This window comes from Chamaea fasciata, unplaced genomic scaffold, assembly GCF_029207755.1.
Source record: "Chamaea fasciata isolate MVZ Bird 193981 ecotype frontalis unplaced genomic scaffold, bChaFas1.0.hap1 SCAF_12, whole genome shotgun sequence".
Lineage (NCBI taxonomy): Eukaryota > Metazoa > Chordata > Aves > Passeriformes > Sylviidae > Chamaea > Chamaea fasciata.
In genome coordinates, this window is record NW_027094097.1 from 8,164,062 (window position 1) to 8,188,393 (window position 24,332).

The 24,332-nt window shown below is 39.9% G+C and overlaps 3 protein-coding genes across 7 annotated transcripts in view; 1 reads left to right on the top strand and 2 right to left on the bottom strand.

The window, feature by feature from the left end:
- Positions 1–381: 381 nt before the first annotated feature.
- Positions 382–16,963, bottom strand: PRMT7 (protein arginine methyltransferase 7). Of its 2 annotated transcripts, none has more exons than XM_066194553.1 (18): positions 16,871–16,963; positions 16,186–16,361; positions 15,374–15,410; positions 14,059–14,208; positions 13,399–13,507; positions 12,578–12,690; positions 11,130–11,371; positions 10,794–10,971; positions 9,585–9,712; positions 8,640–8,799; positions 8,142–8,225; positions 7,081–7,128; positions 6,177–6,266; positions 5,394–5,555; positions 3,008–3,082; positions 2,438–2,598; positions 1,164–1,260; positions 382–601 (listed from the first exon to the last, which is right to left on the bottom strand). In XM_066194553.1, exons 2-18 carry the CDS (start codon positions 16,278–16,280, stop codon positions 446–448), a joined length of 2,085 nt encoding a protein of 694 aa, XP_066050650.1. In that variant the 5' UTR covers positions 16,281–16,361; positions 16,871–16,963; the 3' UTR covers positions 382–445. The 2 variants fall into 2 exon arrangements, with proteins under 2 accessions (XP_066050650.1, XP_066050651.1); XM_066194554.1 differs by lacking the exon at positions 16,871–16,963 and adding an exon at positions 16,723–16,794.
- A 103-nt stretch (positions 16,964–17,066) lies between these two features.
- SLC7A6OS (solute carrier family 7 member 6 opposite strand) lies at positions 17,067–21,092 on the top strand. Of its 3 annotated transcripts, none has more exons than XM_066194355.1 (5): positions 17,067–17,221; positions 17,989–18,366; positions 18,696–18,896; positions 19,820–19,943; positions 20,409–21,092. In XM_066194355.1, exons 1-5 carry the CDS (start codon positions 17,078–17,080, stop codon positions 20,528–20,530), a joined length of 969 nt encoding a protein of 322 aa, XP_066050452.1. In that variant the 5' UTR covers positions 17,067–17,077; the 3' UTR covers positions 20,531–21,092. The 3 variants fall into 3 exon arrangements, with proteins under 3 accessions (XP_066050452.1, XP_066050453.1, XP_066050454.1); XM_066194356.1 differs by having other exon boundaries at positions 18,699–18,896; XM_066194357.1 differs by lacking the exon at positions 17,067–17,221 and adding an exon at positions 17,559–17,591.
- An 88-nt stretch (positions 21,093–21,180) lies between these two features.
- SLC7A6 (solute carrier family 7 member 6) overlaps positions 21,181–24,332 on the bottom strand; it is a 29,379-nt gene continuing 26,227 nt past the window's right edge. For both annotated transcript variants that reach the window (XM_066194354.1, XM_066194352.1), the window contains exons 9-10: positions 24,024–24,207; positions 21,181–22,815 (exon numbers count right to left, since the gene is read on the bottom strand). In XM_066194354.1, coding sequence (XP_066050451.1) covers positions 22,736–22,815; positions 24,024–24,207 — 264 coding nt within the window. In that variant the 3' untranslated portion in view covers positions 21,181–22,735. The remainder of the gene's footprint in view (positions 22,816–24,023; positions 24,208–24,332) is intronic.

The following is a 24,332-nucleotide window of genomic DNA, read 5'->3' on the forward strand; positions in this document are numbered from 1 at the left end:
GACTTGGGATTTCTTTTTGTGCAGTCTGGAGATTATTTCCCATTTTATGGTGGCAAGAGCACAGCCTAGAAATATATGTGTTTAACTCACTTTTCTCTAATGTCAGTGTAAGGCCTGGTGTCCTCATCCAATGACATGCCATGCAATAAACAGCTGCTATTGCCAAGTCAACTGTTCTCTACCTCCTTAACACTATGTAAAATCCTGAAAGAGAGGATGAAAAGCATGTGTACATGTGTATATAAACCCTGACAAGAATACCTGCCCCTGAGAAATGGTTCCTCTCTAACTCACATGCTATATTTTGAAAACAAACCCAAAAAGGTTAGAAGTATGTTAAAGAACAGTTTGCTCTCTGAGCAGAATAAAAGAAACCCTCTGTTGTACAAAATAAAAATGCTGTATGTTTATTATAATTTAGGAATATGAGCAAGAGGAAAGTATTTTATAATAGCTTAAAATCCATGGCAATCTCTCCTGTCTTTGTGTCAAAATTTATAGCATATGTGACAGCAGTAGGGTCTGACTGAATTTCTGATTCAATAACAGAGCTGAAGAAATAAACAGCTTGCTTGCAGTGGGGATTCCATTCACAGTTTCCCTACAGGAGAGAGTTAAAAGTGAAAGCAGTCAAAATCTACAATATTATTATTATACAGTAACAAGGCAGTAAGGGTTCTTGTTCCCAGCTGAGCACACAATGATCAACAGTTATCATTTACAGTGCCATCCACTCCACTATGGAACATGTAACTTGAAATACCATCTGCTACACAACACACTTAAGTCACTGAGCTAAAAATGGATTTAGTCAAACAATATTGAGATGGAATATTAAAAATACTCCTTCCCCTCCAAATTTTTCCTTTCGTTAAAGTGAGATGAGGTTATTCGTATGAAAAAACTCTGCTTTGACCTAGCATCCCATTTAAATTCTGAATTTGATTCCAAACTAGGGAGCATCTGGATGCAAATCAGACTCTCCCATTTTAAGGTACATCCCCTGCTCCCCATAAAAACATGAACAGATATTTTTAGTAATTCTGATGACACAGTATTCAAACAGTGTTAGAAGAGGTACTACACAACCCAAGCATGGCCAGCAGAGACCCACTGCAGCAATCCTACAGACTCTGACACAATAAATGAGATTGAAGATATACCTTTTCATTTGACAGTTGCCTCAGTCCTGTACTAACAGAGATATCAGCAGTAAGATGATATTCCATCCACAGAACTGCTCCGTGGCTCTTTCCTTTCCTGGGGAGAGATGCAGGATAAAACCTCTTACTTTACACAATCCTGACAGCTTGAACACTGCACTAGTGATTAAGTGAGAGCTGCAAAAGCATGAACAACTTCATTCCTTGAAAGAAAGCTGAACAGCTGACTGAGTTGGTAATTGGGGGCAGAAACTTTAAAGTATTTGCAGATATGAAATCTAAAAAAAGGCAAGGAAGAGAACATGTCATAACTACATCTGCTCAGCAGCACAGCCATCTAACCAGCACTGAATAACATGGCATGAATTACACAGCATACGCTGAGAACTTCCTCTAGAGACCCCAGTTCCTACTGACTAGGAATTTAGAGGAAATATTTACCACACACACTGTGTCACTTCAAGTGCCTGCTCCACAAGAAGCAGAGGTCATTCCACTGTGCTGCCTGCAAACAGAACTGCTGCAAAGGCACAGAGACCCCACACAGATGGCTCTGGAGTCTATGAAAGCTTGAATTTTTTTACTGAGAAACACAGCAGTGTTTGAGCTATGTAAGCTCTAGATAGTTCAAAAATAAAACTTTCTCGTTTTTTAATTCTTAACAGCTTTTCAAGTTTGAACAGAATTAAGAACAATCCACAGTTATAGTAAGAAGTATCTCAGAAGGTGCAGCAAAATTTAAACACTGCCGGGATTAAAGTCAGAAGGAAGAATAGCATATACATTAAAAGCCATTAACACAATAATTTTAAAGCTATTAAACATAATAATTTATTAATTATTAAATACAAAAATTTGACAAGCTAAGTAGAAGCTTCTTCTGCAAGAATTCAGCAGTAGGCAACAAAGAGAAACATTAAAAACACCCAGGTAATGTTTTATTTTCTCTAAACTATAAATTAATCTATTTAAATTTTAAGTCATGGTGAGAACTAGTAAAATGTTATTTTTTTAAACAGAGGCATATTATCTAACCTAATAATATCTAATACTACTGTATTATTGTTACAGCCTACTGTGAATACCCACAGGAAGCTTGTGTCAGAGCAACTTCCACAATTTTACGTCACATTATTAAAAAGTGCCAAATACATTTGCACTAGTTAAGCGTAATACATTTAGAGGAGCTCTAAAATCAACTCCTCTAAAGAGTCTGAATAGGAGGTAAAGAAATGGATGATGACAAGAATATTTATTGCAGTGAGAAAACTGACCTTAGGAGCTTTACAGAGCCCTGTGTGCTCAGACAGTGCTGTGGTACAGTCTTTGTGAAGTCAAATGTCAAAACTTGCTGTGGGTCTGAGAGTGATTTGCAGGGATATTCCCAAAGCGGGTGAGGTTCCGCCTCCTTGGATTCCCTAAAATTCAGAGAATCCTGAAGAAAGGAAGGAATAAAATTAACTGAAAACAAAAGAAATGCAAACCCAGAGTAAGCAATAAAGCTGCAAGAGGGCATGACTGCACTCCTTAGGCACAAGGGAGAAAATGTCCTACACGCACGAAACCAAATGCTGTGACTGGGGCCCACAGCCTTGAAGCAGAAATGGGCATTTTCAAAATACAATGCATTGAAATTTTCCTCTCCCTCAAAATGAATTCCACTCTATAATTGCCTGTACTCCTCCAAAATTAATCTAGAGCACAGCTCTAGAAACTTACACAAATGAATCTCAAACAATGGTGGCCTGCCTAATAAACAAGTTTTACAACAGTCACTAAATGCTTTATTAAGCCAAACAGAATTTTTGCTTTGCTAGGACTTGTGCTGAAACTATTTTTCTTACTTTAATCATATCATCCATGGTCTGGACATCAAAACCTTCACAGGTGCCACATGGACTCCGGATTCTCCATAAGTCCTATGAAAAAACAACAGGATTTTGTTTGGTTCTATTAAAGGAAACAGGAAATCTTGAAATAATTTTCACCGTAGCTTAGACATTCAATAGCAAGCCAGATACTATGTATATATTGCTAAACCATTACAACTACTGCAAGAATCAGAAGATAATTCCAGGAAAAGAGTTTTTGAAAAGTCGGTTAATTCTTTAATTACTGTTTTCAACTCCTCTAAAGAACATTTCTTACAATTTCCGTGCGTAGTTTACTTTAGAGCAGGTATGGATCTGCCAAGATCTAACCCTTACAGCCCCTCCACTTTCACTATCCAGCACAGGTAAGTGCTCCCAGTAGTATCAAACATCTCACAGCCTACAAGAGAATCACAATTCCCTTTAGCTCTACAAAGAGGGGATCATTTTAGCCACTTCATATCATGCCTCTCATTGACTTTAGCAACCCACTGGACAGACTGACTCAGTTCAAATTTCGCCTTTTCTTAGACCTCATTAACGGTCTCTTAGTAGAACACAAACATTCATTAGCTATGGATATATACATTTTATTACCTGTTCATTTTCACACTTAATCTCAAACGTTCCTGCTTTACAAGCTGGCAGCAGGACTGCTGTACATTTAAACAAATGCTGTTATAATTTCTGCCTGACTACAGCATGAACTGTAGTGAATTTCAAGAGTCTCTGAATGGTACACCCAGAACTACCAAAACAGACAGGCAGCACCCTGCTCCCTAAATGCAATTATGGAGTAAACAAGTTTATAACTGAAGTAATTCCATCTTTTTTTTTCTCCTGGATCCAGGTTTTGTTAATTGCTTAACCATGATGACATATCCACTCCGAGAGGACAGACCAGCCTACAGAACAGGTTCTGCAGAAGACCTTGCAACACTGTGTCTGTTCCCTCTAACCAAGAACTGGTCAATTTTTAAAATCCCACAGATTCCAGTCTTTTAGTCTAGATTCACCAATGAAAGAAGATAATGTAAAATTAAAGCAATAGCTTGGGGGCAGCCTACTGGAACAAAACACAAATTAAATGTTCTACCAAAAATTTTATGTGGAATCATCTCTGAACAAACCCTGTATATGAAAGTGTAAAACTGAGGTTTAGGTGACATGAATGTTACTCTACATTCTGCTGACTGCTGAATAATCTTCAGCCATCACTCTGCATGCTTTGGTTTCCTCATTCAGAACATGAAGAGAATAATGCTTACCTCCTTAGAAAATGCTATGAGTTCTAGGGAATTAAAACCTCTAGATAAGACAGCATTGAATTAAAATTTACTGCTTATTTCAATCTGATTACTTTAAATATCTGCTCCCTATTAGAGGATTCAGATATACATTATTTACTCAGTATATACTTACACTCTACATTTTGGAAGAAAACTGAAAAAATGTGCACCACAGTTGATTAGCCCCAGAGGGGAAAAAGAACAAACCCATTTTCACACACACAAATCAAAGGCAGAAATAAGAGAACAAGGTTAAAGAGCATTCAAATGAAGAAAACTGTTAAGGGAGAGAAGGCACAGACACAAAAACTACACAGCTGGTGAGCCAGAGGGGAGAAAAACTCCAAAAAAGACCTGACATTTTTAACAGATAAACTGAAGACTGTGTTTATGTGAAAATTCGTTAGATTATAGGTGCTTTTATTTAAAGTATATACATTTATTTACACAATGCCAGACTACAGAGTTCCCTCACTTAAGCTACTGGACTTTGCATATTAATGATGAAAGTACTTAATTTCCATTTTCATGGTAGGTAAACACAATCTTTTGTTACAAAGCCCTCAATAAATGAAACAACTACGTTTATAACTTTGTACATTATCTGACTTTTCAAAGTATTTTTAAGACGTGCTCATATTCAGAAGTGTGCACAGCCTCAGGCAGTTAAAAAAAAATCCACATGAAATTAGGAATCTTGCCTACAGTCTTACAAAGCCTCATTTCAAAACCTGATATGTTGTGAAGTATCTACTTTATACATATATTTTTATATTATGTATATGATAAAATACCTAATTTTATAAATAACTACAACTGTCATGTGCTTCACCAATCTCTAATCTAAACAAATATCTTAAAACATGGAACCCTTTCATTTTAAATGGCAAAATTACTTGAGCTGATTTGCTGACAAGAGATGGTTGAAACAGCAAAATTCAGCCTTCAAGATATGGAATATTCTTCCTTCAGGTGGCAAGTACAGAACATACTGGACAGTATTAAGATGCAATAAAATAGTAGACTACTCAATTTCAAGTGGATTTGTGTAAATATCTGACCAATCTCACCTGGAACTCCACAATCATCATATGCAAAGAAGCAGACTGAGGTAGGACTGTGACACTGCTGGCAAGGTGAGTGCTCACAGCTGTCCTGGCATACCAGAAATACAGGTTATGCCACGGCAACAAACTTGTCGTGAAAAACGGCTCTCCCACAAGGACAGAAATCTTGGCAAAGAAGGGAAGAGATAAAAAGCATTATAATAAAGAACAACAACTTACAACACAGGCTGTTTAGGTTTTCCAATAACTGCCAGTGCAATATATTAAGTGAAATCATCTAGATAAAAACTTCTACTGCTCCCTAGGGATTTAATTACTGTACACTGCATGTACAACATACTGGACATTGTTCTGTGGGTTTAGTTACCACATTTTATATTGAATTTTCCCACAGTAAAGTTTGTGAGAAAATACTGCAGTTTGAGTTTGGAAGGCTTTGTAATGAGTTATAGAATTCTGAAGTTTTGAAGTATGTTATTACTTCCAAATAGATTGCAATTTTCTTGAGTGGCCTGTGAAAGAGCTACAGCCTTGTGGAACCAGTTAAACTGCCTTAACGACTGGGGCAATTATGCAGCAGGGAAAGTCAGACCCTTCAAAAACAAAGCAACAACCCTCCCACAGTCTTTAGTCTCCTTTAATTTTAGTGGCACATGGTGTGAACCATCTACTCATTTTATTTTATATGAATTGGGATATAACAGAATTCATTGCGGTTACAATTCATTTTTACCTTCTGCTCCTTACCAACCCTGAAATTCAGTATAATGGACAACTGTAACATACCTTTTTATCTTCCAAATGAGAAGGCTTCAGCAATTCAGGACGTGCTTCTATTATTTTAATTTTATCTTCAAGATGATTTGCTTTAAGAAACTAAAATCAAAAGTAACATGCTCTCTTTATCAAAAGCCACAGTTGAGACCAAATTAATAATTTTATTGAAAATAAATTAGAAAAAAAACCCCAACAGACAAAAGAAATTTCAACAGAACTGCCTGCCATAACTCACAACAATGGCAGAAATCTATTCTTGAAGGCTGCATGCACCTAGAGCCAAGGTGTCACACCTAGGGAACTAAAATATGTGCCCTGAGTATTCTTTATTTATATAAAAAAGCAGACAACACAAAAGTTGCCTCACCTTCATTCATCTGTACTTTGAAGTATATCAGAAGGATGATCAAGAAAGGTAAGAATCTCTTCACCTGTGAATACACTGCATTTTTGGCTTTTCTTTGAGACCAGGTTTGAGCTCTCATTTGCCCACCATTCCTGGTTTTGCACTTCTGAGCCACAGGCTGAGCCAGACCTCGTTCAAACACACAGTGACAACTAAAGGAGTCACAGCCCAATGATGTCTCCAGGAAGCTGCTTCCACTCACTTAGGCACCAGCTGCCTCTCCTGAATAGCCTCCACTCCACTGGCAGTTTTCTGTGCCTTCCCCAAGGCAGAGCAAACAGTAGAGCAGGCATTCCCAACCTGACTCAGCTGGAAGACAGAACTGCTGGATGCTGCTTGCCAGGCAAGACTGGTGCAGACTTTGGGATGCTCTCACTAATCCTCAGAAAAAAACAGCCTGGCTTTTATCACCAAGGCAATGGTAGCAGCAGAGCAGCAGCTCAAGCAGACAAGCCAAGAGACATCTGCAAGGAGAGATTCAGCTTGAACAGAAAATGGAATACTCACTTTTTCCATGACAGAACAGGACACACCAGAGTTTTCTAACGTAAACACCTAATGAAAACACACAGTTAGACAAACTAGCTTTATAGTTTTTAATTAAAAGAATATGTAACTGAAGAATGAAAGAACATTTTGATGCCCTAGTGAGCACAGTTCACAAGAACCATGCATCTATTCCAGAGCCAACTATAATGAACTTTTTTAACAACAAAACACCCCCCAAAACTATAGGCTAAATAATTCTGTTTTCATAGCTATACAAGAAAAAAAAAAACAACTCAACAAAATACAAATATTTATTTTCCATTTTTAAGTTTCACACAGCATATTAACATTTGTTCTAAGCCTATATTTACTCATGAACAAATGCAAGCATATTACCAGTGTGCCAAACTGTAAATACTGCTTTAACATGACCTGACTGTACCAGCTGGAAAGTGCTCAGAAGCCTTTTGCAATAAGAAAAAAATTAGTTTTTATCCAAAATTGTAAGGCAATACACTACATTCCTCAAGATTTTATTACATTACGCATTCCCAGATATTCAGTTCAACTCTAACAGATTTCAGTTCAAAGAGCCCCCATCAAGTAGGGCATTTATGTATGTGAGACAGCCAGGCAGCTTTCAGTTACACAGATACAGCACTCTTACTGCTTCCTACTTGGCCCTTACAGATCTTCCACTCAAGACTAGGTAACAAATGTAATTAGGGAATTGCAAACATAAAAGAAAAATATCCTGCCAGATATTTAGGTCCACAGATAGAGTGTTTTCAAAAAAACAACATACAAGACAGCAAACAGGAAGCAGTGGGGAAAGAGGAACAGCACTTTCCCTCAAAACTACACACTGGTAAATGTCAAATCTGGTAATTATTACCTTCCTAGACTTCAGCTTGACCAGAGATGAATTTAACCTCCCCTTCAACACAATGTGAGCCTATTCCTCACTAGTCCCTGAAGAGGCACTGCAAAGTTCAATAATGAGCTGGAAATGAACTACATGAAAGAAAAAATACCAAGCTAAAAAGCAAAGATCTGAAAAACAGGACTAAGTGCTCTACCTGCTTTGCTCCAAGATAGTGAGCCAGCACAGGCAGCAGACTGCCATCACTGATACAAAGGCAAACACTATCTGTGTTCAGAACCTAGAGAAAACAAATAGTCATTGTGATTCTTATTCCAGAGAGAAAAGGTTTCCACACTTTATACACTTTCATATCAAATAACATTGAAAAAATTCTCGTGTAATGCCCTTGGCTTAGGTCTGAAAAAGTTTGCTCAAAAATGTATTGGATGTCTTTATTCAACTTGCAATACCATGTCTAACAAACACACAGAGCTGCTACAAATTCTATGCAAAAATGGCTGCTTACCATTCAAAAATTTAATACTAAAGTTTTCAAGACAAAAGCATAACTTCCATCTGCTGACAGAAGAAAAATATACTTTGTGAGCAAAGTCCTTTGCAAGGGACAAATTCCATAAACAATTACTGCACATAAACCAGTATGTGCATCCATCAGAGGAGCCAATAAAACCTGCAGGCAATGAGCACTCACTTTCCTCAAGGACCTGATGTATTGGCGTGTTCGGTTCTGATCGTTCAGCTCCCCAAAGCGGGGCCTGTTCCAAAGCAGATGAGCACGACACCTACAGACAGGACTCTCCACACAAACATCTGCTCCATGCTTCTCTTCATCTGCTTTATTCTCCCCTTCTCTGTGAAAAATTTCAGTGTAGTATCAACTACAGCATCAGCAACACATTCTTGCAAACAGGCACACTTATGCATTTTGGCTGATATGCACAGTAATGAACACAAACTGCTGTCATTTTTTCAAAGTTCTTGGCTTTCCAGAGACATTTCTGTAATCTGCATTTCCAAATGAAGAGAGGTCAAAAAGAATTTTCATCTTCTTTAAAAGACAAAACCAAGAACCATCCCCTACTTTCCCACTAACTGTGATGGTCAGGTATTTTAGGCTTTGGCCTTTTAGCAAACAGTCATTTGTTAGGATTTTGGATTCCTAAGTAAAAATGGCACAGCAAAATCACACATTTTAAAGTTAGCACTGGTCTTAAAAATGTTTGCTGCTATTGTCATTACAAATGCTCTTTTTAATCTGAGCAAAAGGCAATAATCTCCAAAAGACAGTGCTGACAAGGAAACTAGGAAATGGAAATGGAATGGCCATTATTTCACTTCTTTACCTGTATGCCACTTCAGCTGTGCCGTATTTTAGGATTTCCAGGAATCAACCATGAGTGTCTTATGCTTCTTTGTCAGAGAATGCAACCAGGCAGGAGACAGGAGCTTGCAGTCCAACTGAGTTTTTATGCATAATGTGTATTTTCCACCTGTGCACTGCCCATGAAGCAGCCTTTATTATTTTTCTACTCTTTAGGTTTTTATCTTGCACTTCTAACAAAAAAGAGATGCTCTAAGAGCAGCAAATACTCCGGTTTGGAGTAAGACAGCAGCTGTTTCACACACAGATTGTTACCTGGCTCTCTGCAGGTTGTACCACACAGAGTACTCGTCACGACAGGCAGTCAGGTACAGCTTCTCACCCTGCAGAACTGGCTCCTCACGTGGAAGAAAATAAACACATTGCATCCAGTGATCTCTCCACTGAAAAGGGTTGATACACAAAACCTTAGGAACTCACTCATAAATAGCGAATGGAAAGTGAACAAATAGCAGGAAATCAATTAGGAAGAACGGGCACAGCTTTGAAAATGCATGATTAATTTAAAGATTCTTGTTCAAGTTTGCAAGGCTGAATAAAGACCAATATCACATATTGAATGATACTGATTTCTTGCAACAGAATACGCCTGAGACCACTGGATTGCTCACTGGCCAGGCTTCCATTTCAACCAAATTAAAAACAATCCAAAATTGTTTTGCATTTATTAATGCTGTTTCACCTCCACATTCCACTTATGTTGGAAACCTGTATTGAACTGCTGACAGCCTCATGTACCTAGAATTACGTCACTTAGTGTCACTCTGATCACAGCACAACTATTTTGTGTTTCAAAAACCTGGTTTTTGCACTGCAAATATCCCATGCCGATCAGTCATTCTAAGCTGACTGAACACCTCCAATTTGATAATTTCAAATTTTATTCTCAAACCTACTAAGTGTAGACAATTTTGTAACTTCCTTTTGACTAAGTTCATCCTGCTGGTAAATACATCCACACAAAAACACAGGAATCTGATTTAACAGTGATAGTATTTCTGTAATTATTCATATCAATCCAGAACTTTCCTACCCCAGCCTCTTTTTTTTTAATGAGAGTATAAATATTCTACCATAAATATAACACTTACTTGGAAAATTAATAGAAGAACTACATGGAAGCAAACCACAGACTAATATTTTAACCAGGGATAGTGACTAGTTAAGGAAAAAGATATGGAAATATTTATTTATTGAACATTAAAGAAATAACAGTATCTGGAAGACAGCTTCAGTCTTTAAACTTTACACAAAAGGTAACTCTTAACATTTAATATTAAAGAAAGCCTAAAATGGGCACATACCACAGCTAAAATTTCTACAATTTGCTTATTTAGCATCTTCCAGTGCATTAAATATTAGCAAAGTTCCTAAGCAATTTAAGGCAGAGCTGCTTAAACCCCCCAGTACTCCAAAGAGTTGCTCAGTCATCTGACAATGGGATCTGAAGGCTCAGTATTTTACCTGCAAAGGAGAAGTGGGTTTTACCCAGTAGGGAGCCATTGTGCAATTTATCATCCCAGAGGGGTCCATGTCAATATCCCACCAGGAAAGCACAATTTGTGCCTTGCCAGATTTCACAGGCTCCAGCTGCACTCTATAGTAGGTAGAAGCACTCTGTACTGGCTTACTGAAATCCACACTGCAGGGAAGAATGAAAATTGGAGAAAGAAATAACAGAAAGAAAATTGTAAAAAGGATTCTTCAGAAATTCTGAACAGTTTCTTAAGCTGAATGCACAGCTTATATGAAAGGCGTAACAGGATAACTTTGTTTTGAACAGAACAATGTCTCCCTTACCTGAACATTGTCACCACATCACTGAGGGTACTGAAGTCACTTGAAGGCATCTGGTTCAGTTGGATATCACAAACAGAAGGAACACCTGGACAGTTCTCCATTTCTGAAGGTGGAACAAGAATTTTTTCACCATCCTCTGCTTCAACATGAACAGGAAACAGTTTTTTCCAGGACCACATTCTCCTGGATTCCACTAACTGGACATACACTGTTGCCCTGTGAGGCACTGCCTCACATCCTTCCTGAGTGTTTAAAATAAAGGATAAACACAGTCAACAAGCTTGACTTATTAACATGAGTGAGAACTAAATCAATTGGAATGCAAACCCATTTAAAGAAAAGTTGGACCGGGAGCTTTGAAATCTGAAATATAAGTTAATTACGAGACTTTTGTAACACCAGAGCCATTTGTCTCTCTGTGAAATAGAATACAGGTATCTATCCTGCTCAGTGTGGTTCAGCAAAGCCAGATTACTTCATTAACCATGCAACATTATCAGTTTACTAGCCTCAGTGAAACTTGCATTTCCATCCTTGATCTGAAATAAGAGATCTAGCCTGAGCTTCTTGAGGCAGAAAATGACTAAGCTATCAACAGTAGAAGAGAGTTGCTGACTGAAATGAGAAAACAAGAAAAATAATGGTTCAAATATTTATCCAAGGACAACTTTGTACCCACGTTTAAAGAGTGGAAAACATACAAGTTGTCCTAAAAATCCCACCATGAACTAAGAGCCAACCATGAAGTCCAAAAACAGTGCTTTCGCTGAAAAAAACCTAATTTCAATTTAGAGTTCTATATGGAGAGCAGTACAAAATTATGGAGTGCTATATGGTGTCTTTTAAACTTGTGAATAGAAACCTGGAAACCTAAGTAAGGTTCTGCCATCCACATTTTAATGAAAACATTAGAAAATGTAAAAGAGAAAGCCCTAAAATTATACCCATAGATTGTAAGTCAAAAAAACCCCCAGATATTATTTAAATACAGCATTTAAAATATTTTCACATGCAAAATGCATATAGAGTAGTAAGAGCACAACAGGAAAAAAAAAAAACAACCAAAAATGAAGCAATGCCTGGGAGGTGAAGCTCATGAAATTTAGGAGAATTTTTTAAATCATCTTGGGACAAAGTTATTATTAAGTAGAGCTTCAAATCAGAACTGGATGCCTTTCTGAAAGACATTTGTTAACCAGCAAGTTCTTGGTTTCAACACAAAGCAACTAGGTATAACTTCAGAGCCTGTGATTTACAATATGAACTCAAATAGCTTTATTCTAGGAATGAATCTAGTAAACTACTGACTGAATAAGAAACTAGAAAAGCTGATGGTGTGTTTACCAAGGGACACAGAAGCCTAAGTTCTGCATAATCTCTATCCTACTTCAAAAAAAGGCAGAAGAATTTCTCTGCTGATAGATGTGACACACCTCCTATTTTCTTACCTGTACAAGAAATTTGTGTGCATGCTCATAGGTTGGTAAAGCTCCTTCTCCAATCAGCTCTGTATCAAATAATTCTGTTACCAGGATGTTTGCCCGACACTGCATATCTCCATCTAAAAGACACAAATATTGTAATGTTAAATCTTTATGTAAGTCTTTCAAGAAGATGCTATCCTGAATACACAAGTAATTAAAAAACTTGTTCCTGTTAGAGAGTCTGCTGAAGACTAGAAATTATTTTCCATTTGAAGTACAAATGGCTACTGAGATGTTACCAGAACATTTCCTTTCAAAGTAGATTTCTAGTGCTCCTTTCTAGAGTGTAAAGTATCACAGAGTCCTTAAGGATGGAGAAGACCTTTAAGATAAGTCCAACCACTAACCCATCACCATGTTCACCACTAAACCATGTCCTCAAGTGCCACATCCAAACCTTATTGAACACATCCAGGGATAGTGACTCCATCCTCTCCCCAGGCAGTATTTTCAATGCTTTACAATCCTTTCTGTAAAAAAAAAATTCCTAATCTCCAGTCTAAACCCTCCCTGGCACAACTTGAGGCCATTTCCTGTTATCCTGTCACTTGTCACCTGGAAGAAGAGGCCAACCCTCACCTGCCTACAACCTCCTTTCAGGCAGTTATAGAGATAAGGTCTCCCCTGAGCCTCCTCTTCTCCAAGCTGAACCCCCCTCCAGCCCCCTCAATGTTCTCAAAGCACTTCCTTTAATTAAAAAATATATAAGAAATTAGATTAAGATATATTCTTCTGTGGTTTTCAGGTACTTGCCATTTTTTTTAAGCCTAGCCTATTTTTCTCACCTGGGCCAACTGTGACTTCAGTGGAATGCTTGTTGATGACTTTGATCTTGTCTGAAAAACCATTTTTCTCCACTATCTTCACAGCAGCATTAGCCATGGGCTTGAAAACCTGTGAATAGCAAGAGAATAACAAAACGCCCCTCAAGTCAGCTTTCAAACATGGAAGGGCACCAACACAAAATGCAATACACTTAGTTCTGAAAAAGATTAACATCTTCTGTACGTTTTCCTATGTTTGAAGTTCACTACCATGAAACAAAGCAATGAGCCTCACTTGAAAAATTGAGCTCCACTGGTGATCAGCTGCCTCCAAAAGCTACTCCAATTTAACTTTTGAAACACAAGAATACACATTAATATTGTAGCCTTTACGTTAAACTCATTTCTTTGTAAAAATAAATATATATATATATATATACAGGCATGAACAGAAGCCCCTAAAGACTTACATGTGATCAAGACACTATGCCAATGAAACCAAAACAACCAGCAATGAAATAGTCACTGGGGCATGCCAAAAACCTGCTTGTATTAACAGTGTAACTGTGAAGAGAATTTCTGTTCCGTTCAGAACAAAAGTAACAGAGATAGTACACAGCCTGAAAATAAGAGCATCACAAGGAACATGTTGAATACGTACAACGCCTAAGAAATGCTCACCTCAATGGCATAGCAGAAATCTGCCCCAGCTGAAGCTGCCATCATGGACAGGAGTCCTGTGCCAGTCCCTATGTCCAGCACAATGGCTTTCTCACCTCTCTCTTTTACTCTGCTCACTGCAGCACGAATACCTTGGTAGTATTTCACATTCTGTGGACAAGAAAAAAAAATCAGCAACCTTTCATCCATTTACGGTATTAATTTTTGTGCTGAAATCTTGCATTCTTCGATTGTGAGCTTATAATCAGAAAAAGGCCTACAGACACTCTTTATGCCAAACAGTCATAGATGGCTTTGGCTTTGGTGTCAAAGCCATCTTCAGCAGTAACAACTGTATCTGGCAGGATCAGTCCATTTAAAGTACATCAATATTTATCACAATGTTCATATTACCACTGGTCAATCAGCTATTCATAACACATGTATGATTTCCAAATGTGATATATTTTCCCAAGTAAGTAATAATCAGATCCATGGGAGGTACTACAGGTTTTCTGATTAATTTTACCCCACAGGACCACTCAAGTAGTCATAGTCTCCCTATGGCAGTACAAAAGCTGAAGTATCTTGATTTAGATTCCTCTCTTCATCTACTGAAAAAGGTTCATACATAAGAATTAACATTCCCCAAATGATTCATCAAGCCTTTCCAAGGAATATACAACCTTTGAACATAATACATTTGGAAGGTCTGCTGGATCCCTTTCTGAACAATTCTAGTCAACAACTTTGATACACAATTCCAGTAGTTGTTTTAATCACTCAGACACAACCTGCTGCCTCTACACAGCTTCTTAAACGCCTGATCCCACTGACATGGTTTAATTCAATATGAATTCAAGACTCATCATGGAAGCACCACAAAAATCTGTCAAAATGTTATTGATGGAAGGCTGACTTAATGGCTAGAGGAAAATGAACATTTGAACTATTCACTCCAGACTTCATCGTGTCTGTACATATGGTAGAAACATCACAGAAGAATAGACTTTACTTACATTCCTATGAAAACTAAGAAGCCCAGCTTCACTTTTACAGGCTTTGAAATTTTCACCTAATGAGCTCTCTGTCGAAAATGTCAAACATAGAACAGCAATAATGGCTACTGAATATAAAAATGCTCTGCAGTAAACAATAAAACACTAAAGTCAGATGTAAGAAGGCATCTAAGAGCAGGTCTGGTACCATGGGGAGTACAAAAACGTGATCATTTAATCTTTCAGAGAAACCCATACGATCACACAGTGACAGCTATTCAAGAGGAATGCAATGGCTCTTTTCCCACCTTTCAAAAGGGTTTTGCTTCTATACTTACCCTGTCCTTATCGTGAAGCATATCTGCATAGCGTGACCTGCAATAAAAGATATTCCAGTCAAAACACTCCACTCTGCAAAGCAACTGGTGCCTGTGGCCCATAAATGCACAAACAACTGACACACTCTTTGAGGACCTAAAGTGTTTCTCAAATCTAAGGAATACTGTAATTTCAGTGATCTGGCCACCAGCAAATAAATCAACTCAAGAACCACTGGCACAAATCCTCTCCGGAGCACTGGACCCAAGGTACAGACCTATGGACAAAGAGTTGTGACAGAGTACCTAAGGGAGACATAAAGTCATACAGAGCAATGAAAGACAGATTACTAATGACCTATTTTTTACCAAGACTTAAACTTCTTTGGTTCCCACTTCTTCATGGGTTGCACTACTCAAAAATACCCCAAAATAAATCTTCCCACCTTCTCTGGCTATTACACTAAGCTCTTAAAAAGCTAGAACAGGAACAGACAACTGGCAGTTATACGCTGCACTGGCATTTAAAAGAAATTTAGTCAATGCATTTCATCCCTACTCAGCCACTGTCAGGATCAGCCCTCAGAAAACATTCTAAAAAATTTAGAAGGAAACTACCTGGAGAATGGTTTACAAAATTCTACATTGACAGTCTGCCCGGTACATCAGTGGGCACCCTTACTGACATGTAGACCATTCTACAGTCTGCTCACCTCATGCCCTTAGAACTTCTATAAAGACAGATGCCCAAACTGCCATTAAAAAAAAAAAAAAGCTGGATTTGCTCATTTTTCTGTGTCATTTAACAGAACAAGTTACTTTTCCAAGCTTACCTTGCAATCTCCTGGTGGTAGTCATAGTCCTCACCCTCTTCTAACCACTCCATCGAACCAGTGGTTGGATTGGCTCTTCCACAAAAGGTCTTCATGGTCAATCTCAATTCGTATTCTATTATTAATGTATTACGTGCAGCTTTGCTTTCACTTCAATATCGTGCACCAAGCATCGGCTGTGAAAAAAAACCCAAACCAACCATAAAACTTTTAGTAAACACAACAAGTATCACCTTAGCTCTTGTACCTTTCCCCCACTACACCTGCCTTGGCCAGAAGTACTGCTGATTGCTAAATGCAGACGTTTTAAGCTAAAATCTGTCACCTAGTCCTAGACAGAAAGGGGACCCTGAAGATCATCTATGTGTAACCCCTGAGAACTCAGCGCAGAAAAGAAACCAAGACAGCACTAAATCCTCATGTGAAACATCCCGTGAGCGAGCACGTCGGGCCGGCGGCGCCGCTCTCCCGCAGTCCCCACAGCCTGCCCGAGGCGGGCCCTGCAAACCCCGCGCCGGCACCGCCACAGGCCCGGACCTTCCCCGCCTCAGGAACGAGCCGCGATGGGGCACGGACAGAACGTTTTCCGCCGTCCCCTGCCCGCAAACAGCGCAGCGGGCCCGAGAGGCCGCGGACTCGTCCCTCCTCAGAATCCCAGGCCGGCAGCACCGCAAGCCGGGTGTACCTTTCCCGGACACGGCGTGTGCCCACCCCGGACACCGCGTGTGCCTTTCCCGAGCACGGCGTGTGCCCGCCCCGGACACGGCGTGTGCCGGCCCCGAGCAGGGCGGGCACTGGCGGGCCCGGCCGGCGCCCGGCGCTCCCCGCGCGGGGGCGGGGCGATGCAGTGCCCCCGCCCCGCCCCGCCCCGCCCCGCCCCTCCCGCGGCGCCATGGCGGGCGCGGCCGTGCTGCGCGTGCGGCGGAAGCGCGGCGGCCCCGAGCCGGCCGAGGCGCTGCTCCTCGCCTGCAAGCGGCGCCGCGCCGAGCCCGTGGAGACCGACCTCTTCAAGCTGGTGGCCACCGTGTCCTCCAAGGTAGCGGGGCAGGCCGGGCGGGCCGGCCGGTGCTCCTGGAAGGGTTTGGAAAGCAGCGGCTCTCTCTGGCTGCTCCTCGCGGGTTTTTCAGGCTTCCCTGTGGATGCGGTGGTCTGGATGGAGAGTGGCCCGGCCCCGGGCAGCGCCGTCTCGTCCCGGGAACCGAGGGCACGGCGGCTCCTCCTGCGCTGTGACAGCCCGGGCCGGGCAGGAGCAGAGCTACGGGCCACAGCGCACAGTGGCCTCCGGGGCAAGCTGTGCTCAGCACTCGCTTTTCTACACTTAGAGACTGTTCTTCACTTGGAAACCACACAACAGTCTATAAGTGAAGCTTGAATTTCTGCTGTGTGAGATGCTCAGCCCTACAAGGGTAACAACTACCAAATGCCATCTAGCCTTTTATATTGAGTAAGACTGGTCTGTCTTGGGAAATGGTCTTCTTAGGACACTGTAAAGGATATTATGCCCTAAATTTAGGTCCGTTGCAGTCTTCCAAAGGCATGTGTTTTTGTTTGGAGAGCTACTCTGTACCACAGTTATTGAAAAATCAAATTGAAACAGTCTTAAGACTTCTCTTCTATATCTTGTGCTTTCCTCCCCTCATAAGAAGAGAGTATTATGGTTGTCATGTTGCTTAAATAGTAAAAGTTACCTGAATGTTGTTAGAAGCATTGGTACTGCTGTTCTTCATCCCTTCTAGAAGGAGTACGACTTGCTATGTTCATGTTATCATTGTATTCCTCCTCCTTTTTGTTCCTTTTCCCCAGAATGAACCAGTTCAGAAGTATGTCAAAGATGCCATCACACGAGACAAGGCAGCTCAGAGCCTGCGCCCCTCTGTGGGAAGCAGCCAGCGAATCCTTCAGGAGCTCCGTTCTGCCAGGCAGGCGAAAAGGAAGGAGAGCCGGTACCGAGTGATTTCCAGCCACCGGCCCCTCTGCGCTGACACGGCTGCACCGACACTGCACGGCGAGGCTGCGCCCCAAGGGGACACATCAGGGTCTGGAGCACAGCAAGATGCTTCACCAGAGGAGAGCAGTGCTGTCGATAAGAGTTCAGGCTGCTGTGGGAAATTCCAGCTGTTTGATATTGTACAAGAAGAGGAGACGGCAGGAGATTCCAGTGGAACCACTGCAAACCCACAGGTCAGCTATGAACTTAGTGTGCTTGAAGTGCTTTGGTATTGCTGTTAAGTGTGGGCACACTGCTATGGGAGTTTGCTTGCACTCTAAGTATTCCACTGTTTAATAGGAGCTTTAACTAGATTGCAAGTTGGAATGTTCCATGAGGGTCCTAAGTGCACTAATGTTGAAACAGTGTGGGGAGCTGCTGCTTAAGGAAGGCTTTGTACAACCCTAATTTTTCTTTTCCCTGGTCTGATGTATAAGTTCTCTTTTCATCTGAAAACTGTTGGCTGTAAATAAAACTTTGCATGATTTTAGTGGAAATACGTATTTTTTAATTTTTTTCTCAGCAGAAGACCGATCCAGATACAATTCTCTGCAATGCAGTAGAGATGATCCGTGAGCGTTTAAATGTTTCTGAAGACGGTAAAAAAGAACACGGTGACAAAGAAGATGAGTATGTTTATGACATCTACTATAAGGAAACATCAGCCCCTGACTGGATTGAAAATATCCTTTCTGTACAGCCTTATAGAGAAGAATATGAATGGGTAAGGGTCTGGAAAAAATTATCTTTCTCAACTAGAAAGATCACAAATAAAGGATGTTTAAAGTCCAGCTATTAAAAGCTGCCATGCCAAGAGAGGTCCTTTAAGATAGACACTACATGTATGCTCAGTGACTTCTGTTAAGCCTTTTGTAACTGCCAGTCCCATACTCCTGCAGGAATTCCCTGTTGATCCAAGGGCATATGACAAAATGGAAGGGATGGTGCTCATGTAATGAGAAGAATCTGTCTGGTTTCAAATGGCCAATTAAATTTTGGCACACAAATATAAACTTGAGTAATTTATGTCTTGCTTGTAATTAGGAGGCAGCCATTAAAATGTCATTGTAAATATGACATTTTAATGTCATATTTACATGTAAAAATTCACTCATATGAGTGAATGAAAAGAGCAAGGGGGACACACCCACAACTTTCTCAGTATTTGAAGACTTGATTTTATTCTTTATATGAGGTTTTGATATACTAAATTATTCTTCAGTTACTGTGGAGTTTGAAAGTTTAATGTATGGTTTAGTTTTGTGTTGTATAGTTCCCGTGATCAACAGACTTGTATATTGGGAGCCTGAAACTTTCTCTCTTCTTTGATGTACCACACTGCTGCTGAAGTGACTAGGATTAAGTTAGACAATAACATTGAAATGCTGGAGAGTGGAACATGTACATGTGTGACTTCACTGATTTTTCACCTAAAGCAGATTTGAACTGTGATGGTGAATGCAGTGACAACTCAAATTCTTCTGCAATGTGCCCTGTGTCACTGCAGAATTCCTTCTGCTTGCCATCAATAAGTATTTCCTGGCTCTTTCTGATCTGTACAGTATTACACAGGTGGATGAAAACCCACTTAATATTCACTATAAATACAGACACTCAGCATTATTATTATTTTGTGTTGACATGCAGGTAAATGATGATCCTGGTCCAGAGGAAGCATATGAAGATGAAGATGATGAAAATGATGAAAATAACTGGCGTAATGATTATCCTGAAGAAGATGAATTCTTACCTGAGGAAGATGGAGAAAAAGGTACACCTCTCATAAATGCTGTTTGGTTTTTTGCTGTGCATGTATGCATCCCCTCTTTTTACATGCTATCCCTGAAAAAGCAATTTCACTGAGCAGTGCTGGGGTAGCATTCTGCTCTTACACTGGTGAAATCTGCATAGAGGAGGATTATCTTTCTTGGAACTAGAAAAGAAATTAGTGGTTTTGAAAAGACAAAACTGAGAAGTCAAATTGAGGCTGCTGTAATTGCAGAGGTTTGCTTGCTCAGAGAAGGAATCCATGACTTAGGTCTACATGCCTGTGACACACTGCCTCTGCCTTCTGAAGTCCCTACTCCAGAGTACTTCAAGCACAATTCAAACCTCAGGTCATACAGAAATTGTTCAGACATCGTTAGTTTCTCACAAAGCTTAAACTAGTCTGATTAACTTAATTTTTTAAGTACAAAGAAGGGATAATCCAGAAGTGTTGATCCTTTCTCTACAGACTCTGAAGAGAGCTTCAGCGATGAGGACCAATGTTACAGGAGAAGAACATGGGACAAATACCGACAGGAGGTTTTGCAGGAATTCGGATATGATGAGACTGAAGATTTGGGTTCTGACTAACAGCCTGGTTTTGGAGATGAAATGCATGCTGAAGGTGAACACCTGCTGCAGTAGGATGATGTACTATCCAAGCAGCCAACTTCAGCTGGTGGATTTTAAACAGATGGGTGTGACTATGGCCACTTGACAACACACATTTTTTTCCAAGCACAAGATCCTCTATGTTTTAAAATAGAATTTTCTGCCCATTGCATATGTTGAGGTTTTGAAGGGACCTTTTATTTATTTTTGTTTTCCCAAAGCTGCATGCCCAAGAGGTTGTACCTGTAGCAGATATACAGATATGGAGGGACTGTTGGCAGCAGCCCTTCTGGTCCAGACTAACGTGTCAGGTTTCACAAGAAGATCGATGTGTCTGCCCTGATGGCAAGTGCAAGTCCTGTAAAAAAGCACCCTCTACTACTGCTTTATACTTCATTTGTTCTTAAGTGTCAAGTGACATTCTTCACAAGTGTTTGAGCACATGAAATGCCTTGACCTGTCCATTACTCTCCCCAGTAGTTTTACTGTTGAAGTAGAACAATGTGCATTGCAATTTTAAATAAAAATTTTTTGACCAGTTTTTTTTTTACTCATTTGTAAGATCACAGAAGTTGGTACAGCCGAACCCAGCTCACCATTTTAACTTGCATTTGTACATCTTTAAAACAATTCCATTGTACTTGTTTGGACACACAAAGTATTTTAGCACTGTCCTACTTGAGTCTGTAAAAAATAGCTAATAGGATTAGCTCTTAGCTGGTCAATGTCATTCATAAACTGGAGGCTACAGCAGTAATTAGGCCAATCACATTTTAGTGGTAATGGCAAGGTAGTGGAAGCAAGGTATTTTTGTTTCCTTCAGAGAAAGGTTAACATGGCAGTGCAAAAATCCAAATATCCCCCCATTATTCAAGTCCCTGATGCAACTGTGGTGCCCCCTTTGAAGTGTGTATTGCTTCAGCCATAATCTTATAATTACAAGATTTAGTTCAACTTAAATGCACAAAACCATTAATGTGGCCAAACTCAGGTCAACTGAGATAGACATTCTGAACTCAGATATAAATCTCAGGTATGTTTTTGAAGTACATCTCACTTTGCTAGACAAACAGGCGGGCTTCTTGTTGCCTTTTGCTGCACCAAAATTCAGTATTTAAACTGTCCTGATTTTAGGCTTACAACTTTGGAATTACATAGGCTACAAATTAGCATGTTTGTGCTGCACTTGTACCTTTTATTTCTGTTTTTATTTCTAGTTTTTCCCGGCTACTTAGCTGTCAAGATCTAGTATCTGCCACAGAAATTCTGCTATAGAAGGAAAAAAAAAAATAAAGTAGTTTCTGGAGGGTTTTAGATGGTCACTTTCTAGTGAACAGCACTGACATTTATAAATGAATTTTCTGACTGCTGAGGTAACTCAGCTACCGTGTCTTCACTGAAACAGGTTGCAGACAAATTCTAACAGGCTTCAAACTGAACATTTTAATTTTGGAAGTTTCATAAAACCTAACAGAAATTGACAAAGTACTAACAAGTTAACAGGAGAAAATCAACAACGTTAATCAAACGTTTAGTGCCAAGGTGCTTTGCTGATTAAATCCCTGGCACAGTCAGATACATTTCCATGTCGCATACAGAATAAAATCTTCAAGGGAGAAAGGTTGGTTCAGTCTATAAATAATGGAGCAGAACTTAAGTCATCATTAGGAGCAGTAAAACAAATGAAGTAGTTGTGACCAGTTTTCTTCTGGGATAAGAACTGAGATACTACAGAAAATCATTTCATGCAAACATCCAGAATTAAGCTGGAAATGACTTGGTCTTTGGAGTCAAAGTGGCTTTTAGTCTAACTTAAGAATGCATTACTCCACCACCTGGTTCTGCAGAAATCTAATTTGATCCATTCGCTCTTACCATTTTCGTACCAATTCTGAAGAAGAAACAGTATTGACACCCAGCTCATGTGAGTGGGTAATGAGTGGGTAATCATTATCCAATGAAAACGTGCCCTGCAAACATGCCACAGTTTTGGCGGATGACACCTGGGCATGATCCATGTTGGAATCCATCTGCAAGTAAGAACATTTCCAGCATTTCTGAAAGACCACCGAAAACAGTTTTTCTGTGTCTTCCAGTTCCAGCTCTTCCCTTTCATTTGTGTAATTGCTTTATCCTCCTCCCTCCTGGTTCTTGTAATGGCTTTAAACTTTAGTTGGATTTGATTTATAACTTCTTTTCTTCATTTGGGTCCATCTCTGTTAAAACACAGCAACAGAGCAGCTGCATGTTTCGTGTGACTGCACCTGCACAGGAATTTGAGACAGATTAGAACAATTGCCACCTATCTCAACTCTAGTAACAAAACATGTCTGACTAATGAAAGCTGTCAGGAATGCTGCCTCACTGCCCTTTAGGGAAACAAACAATAAAACTTAGTAAAATAACTGTGTCCCACTCATTTTTTTAACAGATAGTATCTTAAACTGTTCTCTTGATATCCTAGGGTGTTTTGCTTCTTAGGCACCCTGCCAAGTAACTGAAGTAAAATCTTTTTTTCTCCATTATGAAGACCATAGAATTGGTGGAATAAAAAAAGTAAAAACAATAGCACACAGGAAAGCTACAAGATTACTGAGTATTTACATCTATTCTACTACTGCAGCACCACATCCTGCTTTCAGGGTAAGGTTATGCTATAAACCTTCCTTACCACATCCCTCATCATGGCTGTCTCACATAGTAACAAAAGAGCGCCGATGGACAAAAGTTTAAATGTGTGTAATTTAACTGCAGTAATTCAACAGAAGGCAAAATTCCATTCTTTACTGACATAAAATCTTTATCTATCTATCTATCTATCTATCTATCTATCTATCTATCTATCTTCAAATAACTGATTTGGTAAAGCTGGACAGTTTGTGCTACCGAGAATGGTCACACTTTTTACAGTCATCAGTCTTGGTTAAAATAAAGACCTTTTTCTGGTGTTTTGGCTGTTGGTGAACAGTGTTTGCACAGCATCAAGGCTTCTTTTCTTTCCTCTTCCTGCAGCCAGAAGGATTGGAGAGGGCAGAAAGTCTGGCAGGAAGATGGCCAGAACAGCTGATCCAAACCATGCAGAGAGCTATTTCATGCTATCTCATGTGATGCTCAGCAATAGAAATGGGTTGAGCAAGAAATGTTTGTCTGTGGGAGTGTCTTCCCATACAGCTGCTGCTTGGGGATTGGCTGCACACTGGACTGCCTGGGAGATTGCCTGGGAGTGTAACTATTCTTGCAGCAGGCAGGACTTTTTCCCCTCTTCACTCCCTAAACTTTCTTTGACTTGACTGCCCGGTCTTCCCACCTTTGTTCTTCCTATTCTGTCCCTCGTGCTGCTGGGGGTGCTGGTGAGCTCCCTGAGTACTCAGCTGGGCTCAGCCCACCACAATCTTTTCCATCAACAGACCAAGAGTCACCTATTTACTTTGCCTCTTTCCTAACATCATCTCCAGCTAACAAAGAAACTTACCTATAATCTTGTTAATAAATTGAGGTCTCCTTGATGCAGGTAAATAGACTCCCAAGAGAAAGAATGGAATTCCAGATAAAGCAATGCCAATTCCAATCACTGAATTTACAAAGTCACTATAGAGTGGCACTACCACCAGAAATACTGTGCACACACAGAATATTATTGGGAAAGCCAGACTCAGCTGCAGACAGAAAAAACAGAACACAATGTTAATGAAATATTCATTGTCTATAGTTACAAATATTATGATACAGACTTTTCTCTCTGAAACCCACTTTGTGAAATTCTCTGCTCTTCCTCTCATAT